This window comes from Diprion similis, chromosome 11 (genome assembly GCF_021155765.1).
Source record: "Diprion similis isolate iyDipSimi1 chromosome 11, iyDipSimi1.1, whole genome shotgun sequence".
Lineage (NCBI taxonomy): Eukaryota > Metazoa > Arthropoda > Insecta > Hymenoptera > Diprionidae > Diprion > Diprion similis.
Genome location: NC_060115.1, coordinates 8,284,407 through 8,307,392, shown reverse-complemented (window position 1 = coordinate 8,307,392; position 22,986 = coordinate 8,284,407). Strand labels below are relative to the sequence as shown.

Below are 22,986 nucleotides of genomic sequence, written 5' to 3'. Positions count from 1 at the left end.
GAACCGAACCGAAGAGAGAAAGACTGCAGCCAACTAAGGAGTCGAGATTTAGCGATTCGGAGCTGGAGCTGAAACGGTAGCCTCGAGAGGCAGTGCGCCGACTGGGGCGGAAAATGTATGCATGAAAGGTAACGAGAGAGGAAAGAGGGAAAAGCCTCGGCGAATTACCCAAGGGAAAAAGCGAGTTTACACACGGTGGTGTCGTGCGTGCGTGGAATTGTTGCCGGATGCTGCTGCGCAGCGACACTGTAGCCTCTGGCAAGGCGATCACCGTTTTTCACTCTGTTGTGTACGAGATGAAAAGGGATTCCACATCGCCAGCGTCAGAATCGACCGACCCTCGTCTACTCGACGACGACGCCACATGACCTGGGGCATGCGCTTTGGCCAAACAACAAAATTAGACTCGCCAAGCCTTAAATAATTCACTCTACACTTGCGTGTCAGCCACGTGTCGCAAGACTACGCGTGTACTTCGATTTTGCACTGCTGGATTCATGCCTTTGTGATCCCATTTTATTTTCTATTTTGGCACTAACAACGTCGTTAGGTATAATTGTATTAGTTGTGATCGAATACGATCCGTCATGTCATAGATTATTCATCACACTGTTTGATATCTGTTGAGTCATTGAGGTACTGGAATGTTTTTGTCTTTACCACTTAATGACGTTCAGTTGTATAATTTTATAATTTTCCACTCCCATATTTTTTTCTCGTTTTATTCTCGTTAAAATAGGGATTTTGAATTCACGATTGTATTTTTCCTTAGCCAAAATAATAGTTCTTTCGTTAAATGCTAAGAAATATTGTCTGATTTTACGACCGTACCCATAGATATCGTTATAATAATATCCGTCATTGACGAAGAGTCTCGAAACAGTGACAAGCAGTGATCGATTTCCTCAAAAAATCGCCTCAAATGACTCCTGATAGAAAAAAAAGAAAACAGAGACCTCGGCGAAAGGCTTATACATAGTTATTTGTCCTGACCAGGGTATATGCTGTCCATTTTTATCCGTATAACTTCCAGTTCTTCGGGAGTGAAGTTCTCGGCACGCTCTGTGGCTTTGTTCACGAAACTATTGAACCATCCAGCCATTCCTGGGAGCTTGAGCGTGTAGGAAAAGTGAAACCTGTAATGAAGATAAATCGATGGTTAAAATTTTGACGGTGAAACAGTAACCAGAAGTATCATTGACCAAATCAATAATTCTATGTCATTTCATTATTTCACACGGGTTTTGAAATCTTCACTTGACTTTATCCTCTTCGGTTTGGTAAGAATTGAAACTCACTTCCTGATCTTATGCCTGCACCATTCCAGGTACGACAAGGAGGCGTTCAGTCGTGGCATCGGAAGGTCGAGCATTTCGGTGAGGAACAGGAGGGCACTTTCGTAGGTGGTATCCGAGACGACAGCACTAAGTCCAGTCACGACGCACCTCATCATGTGTTCCCATTCTGGACTGACGTTTCGTAGATTGGGCTTGATCCAAGATTCGAGATAATCGTGCGTTCGACGTCGAATGTCCTCAAGAGTGCCACGGCAGAAGTTATACCTTTAATTCAAAATCAAGCAATTTCCCACAAGAACAGGGTGATCGACAAGTGAGAAGAAGCCGACTCACTCATCCTCGACTCCCAACTGGTACCCGATGCTTCTCCAGAGATGGCAAAAGGCCTCGAGGTCCTCCTCAGAGGCGTAATGGACCCCAAAGGACTCTGGGAAGGAAACGAGCAAGCCAACAAAGCACCACTGCGTCAGCACCATTTCCGTTTGATTAATACCCTTCGGACGATCATGGCTGCCCGGCTCCACGACGTAGGGACACTGGCCGATCGAGGGGGCCTCGCAAGCCTCGGAAAAATCCTTGATCAGTATTTCCCGCATGGGGGACCAGGGCTTGCCAATTTCCGCTGCAGCATCCACTTCCTCGTTAGTCGAAGTTTCCAGTCTTCGTCTCACCGTCCCATGCATCGCCCTCACCGTGGAGATGTCCATGTTAGCTACGGACCCCTTCGTCCAGAGGTCACCGGTCATCCAGTGTCGAACCCGCAGCCCAGTTGAAAGGTACCTTAAATTTTTAATCGATAAATTCTTGGGGCATGTGGAAGGGTGAGAATGGAAACTGCGTTTTTGATTCTACCCTAGATTTAATCAGAGTTACATTGGCGTTATGGTTACCTTTTGAACGCGGTATACGGCGTGCTTGATTTTCCGGTCATGATTAGTGGCTTCAGCGAATCCTCGAGACTGAAGATAATGAACAAGGAAATCATATCCTGGAAAAAGATGGCATACATGTGATTCTCCGCGAACTTCTGCCCTCGTCGCAGCTTTTCCATGTCGAGCCAATCCGGTTTCTGATCGGCGGGTCGTCCGCAGTCCCCGGGACGTGTCCATCCGGTCATCAAGTGTAGAATTGAGTCTGGCACACCTTGCAAAGCTTCTTGCAACATTTCGGTCAGCGATTCCAAGCTTTCTTTGGAAGGGTCTACAGGTTTTGAACGCGTCGCAAATAACCCTTTGACTTTCGGAAGAGAGGATTCATTTTTTATTCGTTCAAAGTTACGCAGAATTTTAGTTTCGCCCCGACGTTCAATTTCGGCCAATCTATACAAGATTACCTTTCTTCGGTACGTTTCATTAATTACTTCCGATTCCAGATTCACTTCGGCCAAGCCACTGTCGTCACTTTCATCATTCTCCGCTCGTTTCCTCAAATTCCTCTTGAGTTTTGAGTCCTGTCCACCTTTTTCGTCAACTATCGGCATCTTCGTATTGCTATAACAGAGTTAACAAATTTTACTTTCACTTTTACAATTTTGCAAGTCAGGTACTATCACCAAGCGTTTCGATTGATAGCGAATGACTAGAACAATCACGTTTCCCGCATCCTGTTCCGAGTTTTCTTCAACAATAACTGACTAACGTAAGTAAAGTAACTTCGATGGAAACTCTTATCACATCGCTGATAGGCTTTGATTGTGAGCAGAAAAAAGATAACCCTCGATCAGAGAGGTTACACGCTCCTATCTCGGGATTTCTAAACTGTCTGTTCAGGAATGTTTCTTAAGTCATAAAAATATGTGCTCAGTGGTTGATGACTCGATAACCCCCTCCATCCTCTCCGGAGAGATACCAAAATGACATTTTATGCATTCGATGTTTTTTTTCCGTGACTCGATTCATGGATCCTTACGAACAAAATTATGGGTACTCATTACCAAAAGATCTCTCATGTGAATTAATTTCGGCGTGAGGGGCTACTTCCAAGGCCCCAAAAAATATTGACTAAAGTTAAAAATCGATGTAGCAAAAACTTTTTTTCGTCATTTCATTGCCTTAGGTCTGAACGCCAGAACTGGATATAGATCAACATGACTGTAAAAATGCTGGCCGAGTGTAACTAGAAATTAGCAGGTGAGCAGAAATTTTTACAGGTGACGATGTCATATTCATACTTGTGCAAAAAATTAAACACCGTCAGGTGTTAATAACACGGTAATACTTTAGCATTTGCGGTTGTGAGACTTCAAACTATTGAGTCTATTAACGAATGCAGCGGAAATGGTTGTGTGCAAATTGCGTCAACGATTCACGTTCTGCAAATTTGAAGCGAATATTTGAGAATACATGAGAATGAAATCGTAATTTTAAAAATTTCCAACACGAGACTTCTCCCACCGTTAAATTTATTCTTTAAAACACTTACCGAGTATTCCACTCTTGTGTTTCGAAGCTGGCAGCGACTTCTAAGCATTTTGATCTGGGCATTTCCAAGGTTCCAGAATTTCTGACCAGCCCTGTTAAAAATTTGAGATTGCAAGTAACCAGTAAACCTGATAAAAGGTATCCAATATGCAGAAAGACAAATTTGAATTCTGCGTACATTCCAATGCGTTTTTCTTTTGTTTATCCAAATCTGTAACGAATATAGAACAAATAGATGTTTTACCCCGTAATAATATTACCCCGCCTTAAGACCTCGGTAAAGTTGCAAAATACCACTGACCGGTATTACCAAAATTTACGTCACTGAAGTCTTCCAATGGTTCAAACACGTTGCGCCTGACATCTCGCAATACAACATTCATTCCAACACTTCTGATGCCGAGTGTTAGGAGAAACCTGCATGAAAAATGTCTAAACAAATGGATTTTCAACGACCTGTTCAACGCACACGCAACAATAAATACACTTGCTGGTTATTTCGTTTATTTATTTTACCGCCGTGATTCACGAATGGAATATATTTCCAACCGAAAACAATTTCTTTACACTCTTCCAAGCCTTATTGTTCTTGAATAATAATTGAGTTTCTCGTCGAAGGATCTTGATCTTTAGTGATTGAATTATTGACTCGAGGTGAAAATTTAGCAAATTTAACTTCTCAATGAAATTTGTTAAGCGACCAATTTCAGAAAATTATAAGCGCGTACCTACCCAAGTCGTGCAGTAGACTCACCGCACTGGCGCAAATTGATTTTGCAAAGCTTGTACATACTGTTCAGAATCGGCGAACCATCAATGGGCCACTCTTTCGACGATACAGATTTCATATTTACTATACGCCTGCGTGAATATTATGTACATAAATTACCATACTTATTCCTCGGAACGGGTAGCCGTATTTACGCGAGTGTGTAATTAATCTTTGGTAATCGCTTGCGCTGTGTCATTAAACTCGTCCCCCGACACGTATTATAGTTTCGAAATAATAGTTATTACAGTAATACAGTACAGTAATACATTACAGTATAGTAATGTTTCGCGAGAAACGTGAATGCGAAGAAAATAAATTAATCTTCTGTGCCTGGGAAAAAGAGTGTTAATTTATTTCATTCGTACAGCGGTAAGAAACGTTTTACGAGTAGGTATACGGTAAAATTGATTGCTTCGAATTCACGCCAGTGGGATAAATAAATTACGGAGGAAAGTTGATCGTAGGTAATTATTTCATTTGCACTCGCGAAAAATTCTCGCCACCAAACTGGCACCGAATTTCTTTCATGTCTTCGTAACTCCATAATTTAAGCCCTTGTTTCCTACTGTTTTATCTAAAATTCAACACCGATAATTTTCATCCCCTTACCAGAAAAAATAATATTGAAGAAGAAAAAACGAGTTAGAGCCAAAGTAACGTACTTAGTGCATTAATGCGTCGCATCTAACTTGTGTACACGGTGTACAAAGAAAGTGTTCCAGCCATGGACGCGTTTGTATTTTCGCGATCGAATGCCTATATGCACATATATATATATATATATAAATGTACGTTACAGCTTCGAACGGTTAGTCATTCAATGAACCCGGTTGACTCTCCCAGTGTTTCGTTCCCACGCTAATTCGTTGCAATAATTCCTCATAAATCTTCCTGGTGCCCTATATAGTATATATATGTATATAGGTATGTAAAGAGAGTTCAGCTATGATTTCTGGCCGTAGATCCACGTGTTCACGAATTAATTTGTCGGATGCGTATCGTGGATGTATGTACAATGAAACGATGACCACAAATTCGAATCGTTGCTTGTTTATCGCGAATCTACTTTTCTCACAGAATTTCCTTTCACAAACGAGCAGTGCAAACGCGTTGTGTACACAACCAAAGTTGCTCTTTTCGCACGCTGGACTTCAGGATGCGTGAATACGACGTGATAATTAGCTGCAAAACTGCATGGGAATGTGAAACCGGCGATTGTGAAGATGAGATGCGTTAAATTGTAAACGTGCATTACGTTTTGCTCGAGCCGTCGAAACGTTACTTTTGTTCTAAACCAGGAAACCATCTCATCTGTCGTTTACTTCAACCGCACACTTCTATCAACACCTAGATTTTCTTTGTTCTTACAACAGTACGCCGCTTTCACCAAACCAGCTCAAGCCTATAATCTCGGTATTACATGCATGCAATGCAGCAATTCCTAAAAGCTGAAGTACAAGTGTAGAAATAAAAAGGAAAACACACAGTGAAGAAGAAGAAAAAGCAAAAATGTTGAAAAAAAATACCTCACCATGACAATTAACAAATACCCAAACTCGATGTCGTACTAAGATACTCACTCTATCAGATTGCAATTTAGAACAAGTCCCGCCTTCGAGTCAAAAACACTGGTGGCGATGCAGCGATTGGTGCCCACGAAGACGAAGTCGTCCTCCGAGTACTCGAGGACGATACCCTGGACTTCGTACTCGGCGGCCTCTCTCATCGCGTCTCTTATCTAACCGTAGGACTTCGGATTACCAAGTTCGCATGTGAGGTCGATCACCGAGACGTTTGGCGTCTGTATCCTGAACGATATCGCCGCAAAGACACCCTTCATCTCGGCAGGACTTGGTTCAGCCCCTTTGCCGCCCCCGTCGACGAGGGGCTGACGTTCCAAATACTTTTTACTTGAATGATGGTGACCATACTCTCAACCATGGAGAACTTCTCGAGCAGGATCTGGAGAGCAACGGGTTAACACTACTGGCAGTTTATAACGCAGACTTCTCTCACCTTAGCAATCGGTGCTATGCAGTTCGTCGTGCAGGAGGCAGAGAACACCACGCACTTGCTCTTCGGCTCGTACAAATTGTCATTAACTGTGTAGGTGGATGTCGACGAGGGCGTCGCTCGATGGTGCCGTGATTATCAGGCGCCTGGCGCCACCCTGAATGTGCAGACTGGCGCCCTTGATGGCGAAGGCCCCCGACCCTTCGACCACTAAGCAGATCCAACGCTGCCCCAGTTTATCCGCTTCGGATCCTTCTCCTGTAACATATAAATTCGCCACGACGTGGAGGAGCATGTCTTTCAATGCTTAGCAAGCCGCTTTCAACGTTTTTGTATCAAGCCAATCCAGAAAGAATTCAACATGATTTTCCACTGCCTCTGGTAATGGAGTACCTATATACAGTTCTCATCCAAAACCTGTGATCCTCTCGATCACTTCCGACTACCGCGGGTGGAATCGTGCTTGAAAAGGTAAGCCATGAGCTTTGGGTCCTGCTTATTATCGAATCATAGATGTGATAATCAATAGACCCCGCCTACCTGATATGTATGCACATGTTAACCAAAGGTGGCAGATCCTCCAGCGCGACCCCGTTAACGTCATCCCCAATTAGGTGCGTGTCACGATGGACAAAAGCCGACTGGCGCCAAGCGGAGGTAACGATCGTTGCACGGGACGTGAAGTTAATCATTTGAGGCGTGAGCCAGTAATTTTTTCATAAATAAAACGAGCTCACGTCCGGCGCTCAGGGCAAGAGTCTGCCACAGTCTCGTCTGCGAGTGTGCGAGAAGTGATTTAAAAAAGCCGCAAGACGTGGGTGGAGTCTCTGTCTCTGTGTGCATGGGAACGTTCACCGCTGCCTTGCCGTTTCTACTGCATTCTACGTCTCTGCTTGTGAGAGACTCTTAACTTTTCTTCCCGACTACTCTCGCAGAGGCTTGGGAATGAACTGCACGATACAGTTGCCTTGTCCTGTTGTGCGCTGCACGGTATGCATATAATACCTACTCCTTCCACCATTATCTCCATGCTGTTCCAAACGCGGCTTTCTTACGCTTCCGGATAGCCTTGCTCTACCTTCGGACCGATAGGCGATAGCTGATACAGCCTTTCAGGACTTCTAGTGGCTCCTCATTTTCTCACCCAAGCTTGGTACCTTTTCGTCATGTTCCTAAACGAAGGGTACATAAATGGGGCAACCACGAGACCTCCAGAGGTCAGTTTACACTTCACTTAGCTCGACACATCACCGGTGGCCTTAGCTTGGAATAGAATATTTACTAGACTCCAGGGATCGCGAGGGACTCTGGGTGACAAGTTCTCGGGACAATTGGAACCAGGTAGAAAATCCGTTGAAGTAAAACGGCTCGTTGGTACGTAAGATCGACGTGCTTCAGGTGCATGGATGTGCAACTGTGGCGCGTGCTTGATATTTTGCAGCAATAAAAGTGGCGCAGCATCTTTTGATCGTGGGCTGCAGCTGGACGGATGACTTTCGTCTCGACGGCCACATGCTGCTGGAGTTCCTATACCTGTAGAGCTAGTCGATATACGCTGGCGGCAAGTCGGGGGACAGGTGCACCAGGAGGCGTAAATTCCGTCTCTCTCTTCAAGCCAGCCGTCTTCGAAAGTCAAGATCTCATCGGTCGTGGCGAGTGGTTGGTAGAAGGTGTAGAGAATATCCTAAGGATAGAGCCGCCGATTTAGGCCCTGGTAATACTAACCCGGAGGATACCGCACCATCATGCTGAATCCTTTGGATGATCATTAAATGAAAGACACTCGGTACGCCAGCAGCTCGACGCGATCTAGGCTCAGAGTCGAGTTCTCACGCGGTGTCGATGCCACTTTGGATAGGTCAAGGTATGCCTGACCTGCTCAATTTACTTCGATTACCTCCGTGCAGTACGTACCGTAAATTGAACAACCTGGCGCGTGTCATCCTACACTCGCCTCCTTGCCTGCAATCACGTTTCTTACCACGTACGTTCGCTTTTCGCGAATAGACCAAAACCACGTGAGACATCATTGTGACCTTATTAGGTGGATAACGCTTCTCCCCATACCGATCGAGAGCCGGATTCCATTTTTCGTTTGTTACACCGTACAACCAAGCATCGATCAAAAAATCTGAAACTCCTAATGTACTCCAGATGATACAATTTTTGGTATCGGGCTCATCGCCAGGCGTGCAAAACATAGTCGATGATACCAAGGGTTGATATTCGAGGAGAAAGGGCTTTCGTTAGGGTGGGGGTACCGGGATATCCACGTGACCGAGGACCGCGTGCTCCGAGCTGCAGCCGTGGAAAATCGGCTTTACAGAGTGCCTTCACTTCACTCACCACGCGGTCGTCGACGGTGTCACACGGTAGTGAACCCGGTGAAATTTGTTTATTAACTCGAATCATGAGGCTGAGCAATATTGCTTGAATTTTGAACTATAGGACCGCGTGATTCGTCCGATTTCATTTCTTTCGTTAAGGGTTCGAGTGAGAATGTCCAGGCTTTGAAGGCTTCCGGGTCAGACCGGATGTCTAAGGATTTAGCGGTGCAGACACTTCGCCATTCCGCCGACGTTTAAACGGCAATCAGGCAGATCGAATGTCCGATTCGTCCCAACCTAGAGGTAACCGTTGTCTTCTCAAGCCGTGAGAAGCGTCTTCTTCTCCATCCTCATCTCGTCCCGAAGATACTGACCTCCAGTCCTACCTTGGTGATCAACGCGACGAGTGTTAGGACTGTGTTTGTCCGGTACTGTCCAGGAAACGAAGATCCAAATTCAACTATAAAACCGGTGTCTGTCGTTCCACGCCAAAGTGCAGTGCCTGTCGTCTTGATCCTGTCCTCAGTGGGACGATCAGACAGAGACTTTGAATCTCGTGGAATTTTATTGTGATCATTTCACGTCTGAGGGTAAAATGTTCGTCGAAAGCAGTCGACTGGCCATCGCTTTTGCACTGGTGATTTGCTTGCTGGCAGCGTTATTGCAGGTGAGTCATTTCAGAGGCATTAATTAAATCGGTCTTGTTATAGTCAGATTACCCCGACCAAATCGGGTTCAAAACTGAATCAAAAAATAATCAGGAAAACAGGAGTTTCGTGCAAATTCGTTCGTTAGCCGGTTGATCGTGATTATCTTGAATTTCCATGAAAATTGTTGCAACACTAGTTCGTAAGTTGAAAGAAAAAGAATTTGAAATAAAAATAAGAAGTACACTATATAATATTATATTGTTAACCAAGGGCGTAAAGCGAGCTTTTTTAAACTGATTAATGCAAGCACACGAGGTTAAAAAGTCCGCTTAGTCCTTGGTGCGCACTATATTTTTTGTGACGCGTGTATGGATTCAACATCTTTTTTTTTTGCATATTAAACAGGGTTGATGTGACGTTTTCTGACACGGCAACCACATACTTATTAGATTATTCAAAAGAATTTCGCTGATTAGAAAGAAAAAGATGGGGTAGATATTTGTTAATCAATTTTATTAGGAAAGTAACAATAATTTATTTTAACTATTAGAAATTTTATTCAAAATATTGAAAAATATTTTTGCTGCCGGTCTGAAAGGGTCAATTTAATCCCACTTAACGGATGGATCAAAAAACGGGAAGATCGTGGGATGCGTTACGAAAAATTTTTTGTCCTGCAAGGCCGGCGTTGTTTTTACTGAATGCTAAACGTTGCGAAGTACAATTTAAACGTTCAGAAATAAGCGAAGTAATAAATTTCGAACAAAAAATTACTGCTGGCCTTTCACGAAAGACTAAGGAGATTTATCAGAATTAGCAATTTTCTCCAGGTATAACGATCGCACGATCTATAATTCGTGATTGCCAGAAGCGTTCTCCTTGGGGATCGGCAGCTTGTATAATGGTGTACTCAACGTTGGTACGAAAACAAGATTCGATTACCAACTCGAACTACGTTTGCCTAAATAATTTTAATCAACGATAAATTTGAAAGCCCAGCGGAATTCGATGCCACGAATTGCGTACCTCGCAGGTAATTCTGACGACGGTACTTCATGCAGACAGGCAGGCATTATTGCTTTGCTGTGCAGCGTTTAATCAGCTGATACGCTTCGCCTGGCATGGTAAATAACGCAATATATACACAATCGGTTTTTACGAAGGAAATGATTTTTTCATTTCTTCTCTTTTTTCCATTTACTCCAAGGCCCGGTAATTCCGTTGTTCGGCGTGATTCGGCTCCGGGAATTAACTCGAGCGTGGAATTTCCCCCCCGATGTATACTTTTAACGATATCCAATCGAATGCAGGTGAATTAAGATCGTCGAATAATTAATGAATTTAAAACAATTTTATAACGATAATAATTTGAGGTAGACAGAAAAACGAAGCATTCGTTCCAACCAACTAGAAAATAGCTGGCATGATGACGTTCGATTATTTTTATTAATCTGTTGGACCACGTGACAGGAAGTATTGCGCAATAACGTAATTACTATCGCTCTATAGCCACTAATTACGGTAAGGAGATAAGATGGCCTCGTATATTATTATTCGTGCATTACACCTCACGCAGCATCCGAAAATCTGTATAGATCGCTTTCAGAAATAATCTGTACGAATTTAAAACTTTGGTACTGAAAATTTACATTCTGAATACCGATCTCGCATTTCGTAAATAGCTATAAACATTCATGCTAGTTGGTATCACAGCTTTGTGTAACCTTCGTTATTTTACTTATCAATAGTAAAAACTGAATATTCTCCAACGATTCTGTAGTAACAAAAAGTAAAACTACGTTACACAATATATGCAATCATCACAAAAGCAAAAAAGCCGAATTCACCGTAATTTTTCGAATAAATTTCAGTTTGAAGTATCAACTTTCAAGTAAAACGTCTGACAATGAGTATCTAATTAAAAAATTTTACGTCTATAGAATACAGGTGATATATTTTTCTTTCGACAGTTTCCTGCAACAGGAACTAAACTTAGTTATCAAAAGCTGCAGATCCTCGTGATTTATAATTTTCACGTCGAAACAACACGTTCGTCGTGTGTAAATCTAAACGCATTTCATATCAAAGCTGCAAATTTTGACCGCCCATTTCCGCCGATGCTTGTGTTTCTCCCTGTTCGCGGGGAGAAAGAGAGAGAGAGAGAGAGAGTTTAGAGGGAATAAGGAGATAGTGAGAAGGTGAGGTCTCACGATTAGCCACGGCAGTCGAGCAGTCCGGTAAATAGGCTGCATATGCATACGAGTATACTTGACTATAACACTCGAGTCGGTTATTTTCATGATTAATGCATGAAAGCAAAGAGCGACGAATTGTTGTACACGAGATGTAACACCTGCCAGTAAGGTAATTATAATTACAATGGTGGGGCGAACAGGTGAAATATTTCTAAGTGTAAAATAGGAACGACGTTCAATTTTAGCAGAGCTTCGATGATTCTTATCAGAAGGTTGATTGCCCAAAAATCAATTTTATTAGGAGAAAGTTTTGCCTTGAATATTTCTCAAATTGACATATTCGTCAGCTGCAAGGAATATATTTATCAATACAAAAGTATAATTTACTGGAATCGTAAAAAAAGCTGAACAGCTTCATTTCACATCGCTACAAAATTGTTAAAAACATAGTAGATTCGATCGATTTCAATTTCGGACGGTTCATTTTATTGGGAAGACTATTTTCTAGAAATTCATGTGTTCTTTTTCCTTTTCTTATTTTTTTAAACAAATGTAATAATTCGACGAATACTCAATGTGCGATAATCTTGTAACAAAGTTCAGAAAATGTACTAATTGTTTATCGAGCAGCCTGCCGAACAAGTCAATCCAACTATTCCCGTATCATTTGCATCATGTTTTACAAATCAAGTTAAACACTGTGTGACTACTACACATGCACGAGATTTTCTTGTAGAATATTCTTACCCTACTTTATTTTTCGTTTCCACAACCGCTTCGTAATTCCGACACTCTCGACTTCCTTTTAAAGGGTGCAGTTCGCTGCGAGCCCTTCGGTCGGAAGTGGGAATAATTTCACCGCGCAATTAATTGGACGAGATCTTTAACCGCGATCTCAACTCTCTCAGTCTAGTTCCCATCTGGTTGCATTTACTGCCGAGCATGCAGCGCGGTTGTTAATTTTTTCGGCAAAGTTGAAGAGGTGAACGCATATGGGATCTTGATAACCGCGTGTATGGAACATGGATGCGTAAGAAAAAATTGTTTTTACCCTTTGTCAAGCATGCATAATTCATTTGTTTCAAACTCTGCAGATATGTAGAATTTGATATTTCAATTTAGTTGTATTGTACGTATATATATGACGAACGAGTTTGAATTAAGGTGCAAATTCACACAGAATCAAATTATTAATAAAAATGAAAATAACGAATTTTCTTGTGGGAATTCAGCCTCTTATAATTAAATAAATCATTAATTGGCCCGCACGCGTTCAGATCGAGTTACGTGATCTGTATTCTACTAGAACGTAATGAAATATCATGAAAGTACGTGAAACGACTGAGGTGTAGAAATGGAAAAGGGATGGGCAGCTGTTTCAAGCGACTTCCGTTGTCGGGGGAAGGGAAATCGGAAGTGAAGGAATGTACACGTGTATAACGTACGTGTATGTATGAGTATAAATAAACGTAACGTGCAGCAGCGTGAATTTCAGGGTTGTGGCTTCACTCGATCTTCGACGACAGATGGAGAAAATACGTACCTACCTACGTACGTTAGAGCTATAATATACCTGCAGGAAAACGACGACTCGACGTTGCCTGCAATTATGCACGTGCGCCGAGTGCGGTCATCCGGATTCCGGAAGTTTAAACGCGCCGGATATTGTTGCAAGCCAATGACATAATGCGCCTTCAAAACAGCGTTGAAAATTTAAAAGAAAAAAGTACAAAACGCCAAGTTTCGTGGGAAAAAAATTCCCGCGCTTTTCATACCTGCGTAAAGTAGAGTGATTAAAAATAATTAGACCGTATATATTTTTCATTTTAACATGAGTTCAAATGACGTAGTAAAGTAACTTTTTCAAACCACCTGTATTTTCTTCAACTTTATTTCAAATGTGAAAATAAAACGCACGAAGTACACGAGTAATTTATTCTTCCCTGTACCACTGAAATATGGGATTTATAACTTGAAAAAAAAAAAATCAAAACGAGTCTGTGAAAATTGCCGGTTTGTATTTTTTTAAAAAAGTATATTGTAGCGTGGAAACTTGTGCGAATATCGCGAGTGCAATTCTAGGGCTTTGTCTAGACTCGAGTTATGCGCTTTCTGGTACAACCGCAACGCGGATATCGATCGATGGATCCCGTAGGTAGAGGCGTTAAAAGGATTTACGGCTCCGTAGGATCCTTCGGCTGCACAAACCGTCGTAAAATTTCTCAGGGAAGGCACTGCGGTGCCGGGGAAAAACGCAATTCGCGATTCCACCTTTCGACTTATTGTATGTGGTAGAAAAAAGAAAATTCTGGTGTAAAACGCGGCGGCGTTTACGCACTTCGAACTCGTAAGATGTAAGCATGTGCATCGCTGCAGCCGCTGCAGGCCTGCAACTGCACCTTCGCGTCGCGACGATCCAGGTACTGTGCATCTGCCAAAGGTGTCTCGGCATCAACTTCCCGAGTGTTTCGGAGCATCAAGGTGTTCCTGTGCATCTGCGCCTCGGAGCAACCTTCGGTTTTATGGTCCACGGATTTTTAATCGATCATCGTTTGTGCGTGCGTTGGTATAGGTATGATACTTAACGAAACCAAACTCGTGAAAGTTTTCGATAAACAAGAATTTTGTCGATCAGATCTGTGAAGAAAAATCAATGCATTTTTAACTATCATTTAATGAAATATCATTATCGACTGTATATAGTTTTCAAATAACTCACTTTTCTGATAATCTACATGTAAATCGAGTCAAAAAATCATTCATTCTACTTGAGAAATTCAGATCATTAAAAAAAAATATATATTTGGCCAAATGAAACAACGCAGCCATGCGTTGACTGGAGCAAAGTAAAATATTTGGGTGCATCGATTAAATCGAATAGGTAGTTATTTTTTCCAACCTACCGGTAACGGAGTGTATAAATTATAGGTGCGTAAAAGTCCAGGTGAAAAGCGAGATGGGCGGAGGTGAGGAGGTGGAGAGGCCCGGTGCTAATTTACCTGACATCTGGCCTGCAGCTCCCGAAGTCCTGAATCGTTAAGATCGGTGGCGCGTGCCCATGGACAACCGCTCCGACCAGCTGCCCGTTAAACCTGAGAAGTCTCTTAATTGGCACCGTAATTGCGCGAGGAAGTCTTGGATGTTCTCGAATATCAGGGGCTCCAATTTCTTCCACGTGCCTGTGTAACAATGATAATTTAACCGATTGCCATAATAATTTAACTCATTCGATGATAATTGTGCAAGGTGCATTGCGCCCTGGTGAAAATTTCTATCGCTACGAATTTTTACAGAAGTTGGAACATTTCGTATTATTTTGTATAAAATTGTATATATGCATAGTTTGTCGTAAAGAATTCTTAATTCACTTTGAAAATAATAATGCCCTGGTGAAAATGATTTCCACGATTTTCTACGAACTTTTAGGGAAATTGAGACATGTCGTAAAATTTTGTACAAAGAATGGTTTTTGTATAAAATTCTAAGTATGCATAATTTCTTATGAAAACTTGTAGATTTTCACGAAAGATTGTATTTTTTCAGTAAAAAATCTATAAGATAATACAATTTTTAACGAAAATTAACAATTCTTTACGAAAAACTAAGTGTATTTACAATTTTTTACGAAATAACACGAAATGTTTCAATTTTCCTAAAAATTTGTTAAAAATCGTAGAAATCATTTTCATCAGGGTGTGTCTGATTACGAATTCCGTACAAGATAACGGAAACTCGGAATTCGATTCTTCTTCGAAAAGTTTCGAATTTTCGTTAAAGTATTCGAAACACTTTCGTTCAAATTTCGTTGGGAAATGGCAGAAACAAAGTTTGGAATCGCGTTGATTTCAACCAAAAGGAATATCAATTTTTAAACGAACTAAACTTTCAACGGTTGAAAGTTACTAATTATCGAAACATCGAAATGGAGGAAAGCTCATTTGAAATCAGGTCCGCGCTGCTCCGTCTCTCGCTGCCATTTTACTCTGTATACATACATATATATATAATAAACTTTTGAAATTATGGTAAATTATGGTAATAAATGGGAAACCACGTCGTGACTCGAAGACTTTTTTCTGCGTTTTTACACGTACTGTCACGAATTGATCTCTGTCAGCATTGTCGAAACTGAAAAACCGCATCACTTCACCTATTTCTTATACAATTATCCGTAAGAAAGTTTCTCCGCATCACCTTTCAGGGGCTTCGAACTCACGCGTGAAAATTGGTCCATCTTCATTCTTGGCTCGTATTCGTTTTTCGGATCAACAACGGTTCTATCCAGTATCATCAGATCGAGGGTCTGATACCATGCGGGTATTGTGTTATGGGTGTCGCATTTATTTTTCATTTTTTTTTCAAATACACCGAGAAACACCCGGCCTCATTCTATCCCTGTCTGGATACAGCGTCAGCTGCAAACCCTCTCGTGCCTTCAGGGCTCGATACCTTTGTAGCCATGCAGCTTCGTTAAATTCTCGACGAACGTTATACCGAGACAACAGATGCAGCTTGTATTCGACGAATATAATGCCCGTGTTTACAACCTGTCGGTTGCATATAATATCATGATTACATAAACGACAATAATAATTTCTTATATTTCTGTCTCTACGTCGGAGGAGAGGAAGCAACGTTCAAATCAGAATACGTAGTAATTGACCATTTTTTAACTCCCTCGATGTGTGATAAAAATTTCTTCGTCAGAAATAACGATTAGCTTGTCAATGAAACCGAGGATAATTTTCAGATACTCGATCCTGCAGGCGATCCTTGATTTGATTTTTCTCAAACGGTATAAACTGCACCGATTGCAAGGTACGAGGTAGGCCCGAGGTATTTCGAATACAAAACTCGCGGCACCGGGTTCCACCTGTTACACCGTCGCAACGCACCTGGCTTTCATAAATAAATTTATCGGAACACCGAAAGTTCCTGACAGTCAGCTTACCGTAAAAGCCCTACTTGAAAAAAATTAACATAGATTATAATTAATTATAACATGCAAGAAAATTGACCGATTAATTCCATTGTTGCAGTTGTCGGACTGTCGGCCTCACATTCGCCATCACCGAGGCGATTCTCGATGCAGACGTTGCGAGCCAGGATGGGGAGTGACGTCGCGATGCTCGAAGGGCCGAGACACGGAATGTGGAAAATGCCGGAAGGGCACTTACAGCCCTCACCACAGCGTCCAGCCCTGCTGGATATGCTCGAGATGTGGTCCAGGACTCTACGAGGCTCATCCTTGCACAAGCCGCGCCGACACGGTCTGCGACTCCTGTCACCGGGCCCCGGGCGAGGCCTCGGAGAACCCCGACTTCCGCCGGAAGTGCAAGGGCCTCAACTTCTTCCTGGCTCCCGAGGACGCGGCCAACACCGGGGAACAGAGTGTCCTGGTTAACGAGCCCAAGGAGAGGTTCGACATGGATGGCCGGGACATTATACTCCAGGAGGACGTCGCGGCCGCGGCCGATGTCCAAATTCGGAATTCCAATTATTGATGAAAGATTGCGCGTTTCACCGATAAGAATTACTCGGGGATTCTTGGACAATATCTCGGGATTTGAAAGAAAAGAGAGAATCGGATGTAATTGCGAGGACTCGCTAAGAGTCCCTGTTTTCGCAAGGATTGTTTTTGAAGAAAAAGGAAGAAAAAAGATGTAGGTCGTAGCGTTACGTGACATATACCAAATACAATTTATAATATTATCGAATATGCGAGACTAGATCGTCGGTGCTATAGAGTATAAAATCGCGAGTTTGAAGAATCATATTATCTTCCCTCCGATGATTCACGATCAGTTTTGAGTTATTCACGACAACAACAACAACAACAACAACAACAACAACAGCAACACAAGTAATACCTGTAGTGAACTGATTCTTATAACTATGCAGACATTTCGTTGTTACAAGATCAATTTTTGCCTAAAATTTCTTAATCCAGGTGGACGAATGATTGGCGAATTGATTTTAATCTTTTACTGGAGAAAGAAATAAGTGCGAGAAAAGATACCAAGAGCAAAGAACATGGATTTTATTTCGTATGTAATACTAGTCAATAATATAACGTTAGATAAGTATGATTCAAGCCGCGATAGCATTTTTTTTTTCATCTATTCTTATATTTCTCTATTTTTTCACTACAATAATTTCGGTTCGAAGCATATACATTATACATATACCGAATATAATCTATTATGACAGAATCTCGAGGAGAATGAACGACGACAAGCCTCAAACAGCAGTGTACATGTTTATTTAAATATTGATTACACTTTCTGGCTAAGGTGATAATAATATTTATATTATATATACATATACGTAAATGTATATCGTATATACGATACTACGATACGAAATATAGCACACGATACCGGTTGCACGTTCATTTAACAATATTATAATCAATCAATCAATGTTTATCAACTTATACGCGCGCGCGCGCGCGTTTCTGTGTGTCTATAATTGATGGTTCCTATAATACTATGAATAAAGTCTAACTAAGCTACGTAATGCATTGGCGATGTATATAATATACTCATTTTTATAGTAAATAATATTCTACGATGTGTCCATTATTCGCACATTGGTTTCTTTTTTTCTTTCAATCGTGTATACAGAAACATGCCATATAGCTTCCAGTTATACATTCAAATAATATTTATCTACATTCAAAGGAGACGTTGCTTTGCTAGATAAAACAACATTTTAGGCTCCTAGAGGTACATATAGAAGGTATTTTATAGGGGCAGCACACTGTCGCAATTATAATATTTATAATAGTGATTAGCTGGCAAATTTCACGTAAATCATTATACAGGAATGCGATGAAGCGAAAAAGTTGTATTAGGTTGATTTGCACACTTATTAACAAGTGCGAAAAGGTATTGTAATAATTTCGAATACGTGTAGAAAATGGATGAAAACTTTTTACTGTTTCTTCCTTTTCACCAACGGTTTTGAAAAAATTTTCAACCGAATAACGCACGTGTTGATTAATTTCCAACAATTCAGCGTATCGGTTCGGGAATATTCATCAATTTTTCTAGAGAGTAAGATACGTGATTTTGTTTAAATAAATATAGATATTCAGAAGCGAGAATTCAAATTGCAGGAAAAAGATCACACTATTAACTCGTCGCGATTATATAAGTGCTAGGATAAATGCTTGATTTTAATCGGATAATTCTTAGCATTATATAATTATTAATTAATACCCATATATTACTGCTTACATTTTATACATATAGGTATACCAATTCAATTCGTCGTTTATTTGACTCTGTATATTTATATATTATATATTTTAATTACATCGTAACATTTTATACAGATTTGGTATTACCTGTTTTGTATACGGTTACAGGTATACGTATTATTATAAGTATACATGAGTGGTAAAAAATTGAAATCAAAAGTGTTGTACATAAATATCCACAGATTTCACTGAATTCACGTTGTTTTTGAATAGTCAATTCATATAAATAAATTCACCTACATATATATATATATATATATATATCAAGCTTCAGGATCTCACCGTAAATATGTAAAGGAATATATATATGACATTAAAAGTTGTAGATATAGGCGAATCGGACATACAAATAATAACTGATATCGCGATCTGATGATCTTGATTTGAATAGAAATAATAATCCTCAAAGCTTAATGGGGCGAAATCCTCAAGCTTCGAACTTTGAACGACGGTAATTCGTTTCTTTCATATCGTACGACACCGCAGCAACGTACAGACAAAGATTGGAAAAGATCCTAATACAATATAACATAGCTAATTACAAACGAGCCTCTAGGCCCGTTAATTCCTGCCCAACGTGTTATAACGTATGATATATAATATAATATATGTTCGTAATATTAAACATTTCTTGCTGTCACAAATATGCGATAATTAATAGTTGTAAATTAACGCTGTTCTTTTTCTAATTTGATCCTTTTGCACTTCGTAGCTCTCTCGTTTTTTGTTTTTTTTTTGTTCTTCTTATAGGTACTTTCATTCTTCAAAACATACAATGGCCTATTGTGTATTCATATAGAATTACTTTCAATGTATTTTAATTCGCAAATTAACTATACGTATGTAATACCTAATTTACAGAAGCCGGTAATGAGTATTATAGATTTCTAGTCTACTGTGTTACTTGCGCGAATTTTAATCTTTTACTACACATCTTCAATTTTACTTTTGACTTTTCTGTTTTTTAATTTATCGTATTTCATCGTACATTCGTTTTTTTTTTTTTTGCAACTATGTAGACTATCAATATGACATGATTTAATAACAATCCGCTGCATCTGTTATAAAAATTTGCCATTACTTAGTTCCGACATTGTGACAGAGAGAGATTACAATGATGAGCGTGTTTTTCTTAGAAATAGGGTACAAGTAACTCACTATCGTTGACAACATTTCTTCAATGCATGGACCCAATTTAACCCACTTGCTTTTTCAAATACAGCGAAATATAACGTCACAATTCGACCACCCATATTACACTTACGTATATAATCTAATTGTGAAGATATTTATATTGTCCTCTGAACATTATGGATTCAGTGCAAGCAGATAAATTATATTTGATCGTTATTTTGCTTCATTAGTTACATATTATACGATGAACTACACAACAACAGTTTTTTATACATTAAATTCATAGAAATAACGAGATGACGGAGGAGTGGTATTTAAATGAGAGCAGAGTAAGTAAGATCGATATGATTATAATGGATCAGTTGATATCTGTGAGCATTGAATCCATGTCTTTTAATACGAAGCAAGAAAATATAACAAAATTAATCAAATACACACATTGTACGAGATGTTATATTGTTTAATAATATATAAATCAATGATGTCTTACAAACATGTACATAGATCTACACAATACAAAATAATTCGAATATTACAAAAAAAAAAACAAAAAAAAAACGTCTGCAAAGTTAATTCTAGATCAGAGACGATAATTGTTATTATCTTAGAATATAAAAACCAACTTTGCAGTGTTCACAAAATAACATGCTAATATGATTGACGCTGATGTAATATAATAATATCTAATAATAATAATAATAATAATTTTAATAACATAGGACCACAATGTATATGACTGTGACCGAGGTACATAACTATTAAATTAATTAGCTATGTTTACAGATAGACTTTTTTTTGTACAATAAACGTGTACAAACGAGTACGGAATAGATGGCGCATTCTTTTCAACTTTCTTGTAAAATTATTTGATACCGTAATTTCTTAGAAATCCATTAACGGTGTTAAGGAATTTGTGACCCAAGTATACAGTCACAATGTGATATCGTATTTATTATCGGCAATAAATCAAAAAACATTTTACGTTGATAAAATGTACCAACGGCGAGTAGGAGAAAAAATAAATACTAAATAATGGCGCATCGCAGGTCATCTGAGATTCAATATTCCCTATCTTCTACCCAGTCAGAGACTGACCCGTGTACCAATGATGGATTAGAAAATTTTTTCGCGTTCTGGGAATTCGTAATTTGTTGTTTTACGTGCCGAAATGAGTGCAGTTTTACCACATTTTAAATAGGCGAAAATTGAACGTTTCAACAAATTCTCTATCGTAGCATCTCATCAAGCAAAAGCTTTGGAAATTATATACACAATTATTACTGACAATGTGTCTAAATGAGTTTTTAACATTTCAGTGGTGTGACCATATACCTGACCACACAACCATACCGAGTATTTAATGGACATGACAGAAGAAAAAACCGAAGCACAAAAAAAAGGGAAGAAAGTAGAATGAAAATTTACACTACCGTACATTCAAGAGAAAAGAAAATATACATCTTGATAAACATATATTCAGTTTCTAACTAAGAAATAAAAAGCTAAGGTAACAAGATCATATAGAACAGAGTTGCAATTATGGATAAGATTAGAGTTCTTATGGCTGAAAGTACCGCAATCTTGTCTCTTCTTTGGCTGATCTTGTGTTGGAAGCTAGTTAATCCAAAAACTTATTTACAATTCAATTAGATTTTACACTTTGTTTTTGTTTTTCAACTGATTTTTCACCTACTACACAGTAAATGTCAACTGTCAGTTATGCACTGCAGCGTATCTGCATTAATATTGTTCCAGAGAAAAATAGTATTAATAATAAAAGTAGTATTAATAACAATATTAAACAAGTAAGAATCTATTTTGCTGATGCCTATTACCTCTGAAATGTTATAAAGAAACTGCCTCGTGCTGATTGATTCTTGCAGTTATGCGCTAACCATTAGTATTACTTATATTACGGTTCCAGGGGAAACGTAATATTGGTGATAACACAATAATTTAAAAAGAAACCTCACGTTTAATCATTACTGATTAAAATTTTTTCGATTATTGGCCAAAAACCAATACGCAGTTATTAATGAACACTTTTTACATTGTTATATCTTGGGCAATGAAAATTGATCGAATATCAGTAGTAAGTGTCATATTTCATTCAAGCTGAATATCGGCGAATTTCAAACGTGAAACTCGTACTGAATTGGACAACACAATATTTTTGTCACTTTATGAATAGAATTTGTAATAAGATTTTAATCAATGATTTCGGCAAAGAACAGAAAAAAATATTCTATTATGTCTAGAACATATTTCTTGCACATACAACGTCGAATTAATTTCGAAACCACTCTCAAACCTGAAGTAAATCATTCTGCATTTGTTTAATAAATTCAATTTACGATTTGTCCTAGATTACCAGCCATGGATCCACACATTAACATTCATCAGCTGAACCACGGGTTGGCAAAAAAGGGCAATCAATTCGAAGCAGCAAGTTACAAGAAATCTTTTGAGCGTTCTTAAAGATGCATTGATGTGAATAATATCATACAAGACTGCTCACAAAGCCACACTCGCCAATTATTCGAGATTAAGCGATATTACTGAAAGGCACAATCATTAAATGAACGAGCAACGTCATACGAATTGTAATCAAAATCGAGTTACTATTAGTTGTAAATCATTTATTATGCACAAGTTTCATCACGTGTGATGTTGTGAATGAAGTAACTTCATTCATCGATCCCATTTTTGGTGTGCAGAATTTAAATCTCGCTTTGCAAAGGATAAGTATTTTTGGAATGAGATGCTGAGCGGGAACAGTGGGACGAACTTGATCAGGTAATTTTTCATTTATTTTTTTCCGAAATAGAAAATTTTTGATAGAGCTTAGTATTTCGTCAAACATATTTTTTGATATCGTCTTTAAAAAAGAAATGTACATGTACATTTTTAAAT

The 22,986-nt window shown here is 39.5% G+C and overlaps 2 protein-coding genes across 4 annotated transcripts; one reads left to right on the top strand and one right to left on the bottom strand.

Annotated features, from left to right (window-relative positions):
• Positions 1-979: 979 nt before the first annotated feature.
• On the bottom strand, positions 980-2,743 carry LOC124412498. Its single transcript, XM_046892408.1, has 4 exons — positions 2,189-2,743; positions 1,632-2,078; positions 1,299-1,562; positions 980-1,136 (listed from the first exon to the last, which is right to left on the bottom strand). The coding sequence occupies exons 1-4, from the start codon at positions 2,461-2,463 to the stop codon at positions 980-982; spliced, it is 1,143 nt and encodes a 380-aa protein (XP_046748364.1). The 5' UTR covers positions 2,464-2,743.
• Positions 2,744-8,845: 6,102 nt separating this feature from the next.
• On the top strand, positions 8,846-17,241 carry LOC124412499 (tumor necrosis factor receptor superfamily member 4-like). 3 transcript variants are annotated; one of them, XR_006929798.1, is made up of 2 exons: positions 8,846-9,497; positions 13,171-13,381. XR_006929798.1 is itself a non-coding variant. In XM_046892410.1 (2 exons), exons 1-2 carry the CDS (start codon positions 9,426-9,428, stop codon positions 17,177-17,179), a joined length of 537 nt encoding a protein of 178 aa, XP_046748366.1. In that variant the 5' UTR covers positions 8,847-9,425; the 3' UTR covers positions 17,180-17,241. The 3 variants fall into 3 exon arrangements, 2 of the variants coding, with proteins under 2 accessions (XP_046748366.1, XP_046748367.1); XM_046892410.1 differs by lacking the exon at positions 13,171-13,381 and adding an exon at positions 16,715-17,241 and having other exon boundaries at positions 8,847-9,497; XM_046892411.1 differs by lacking the exons at positions 8,846-9,497; positions 13,171-13,381 and adding exons at positions 15,951-15,992; positions 16,715-17,241.
• Positions 17,242-22,986: the final 5,745 nt, after the last annotated feature.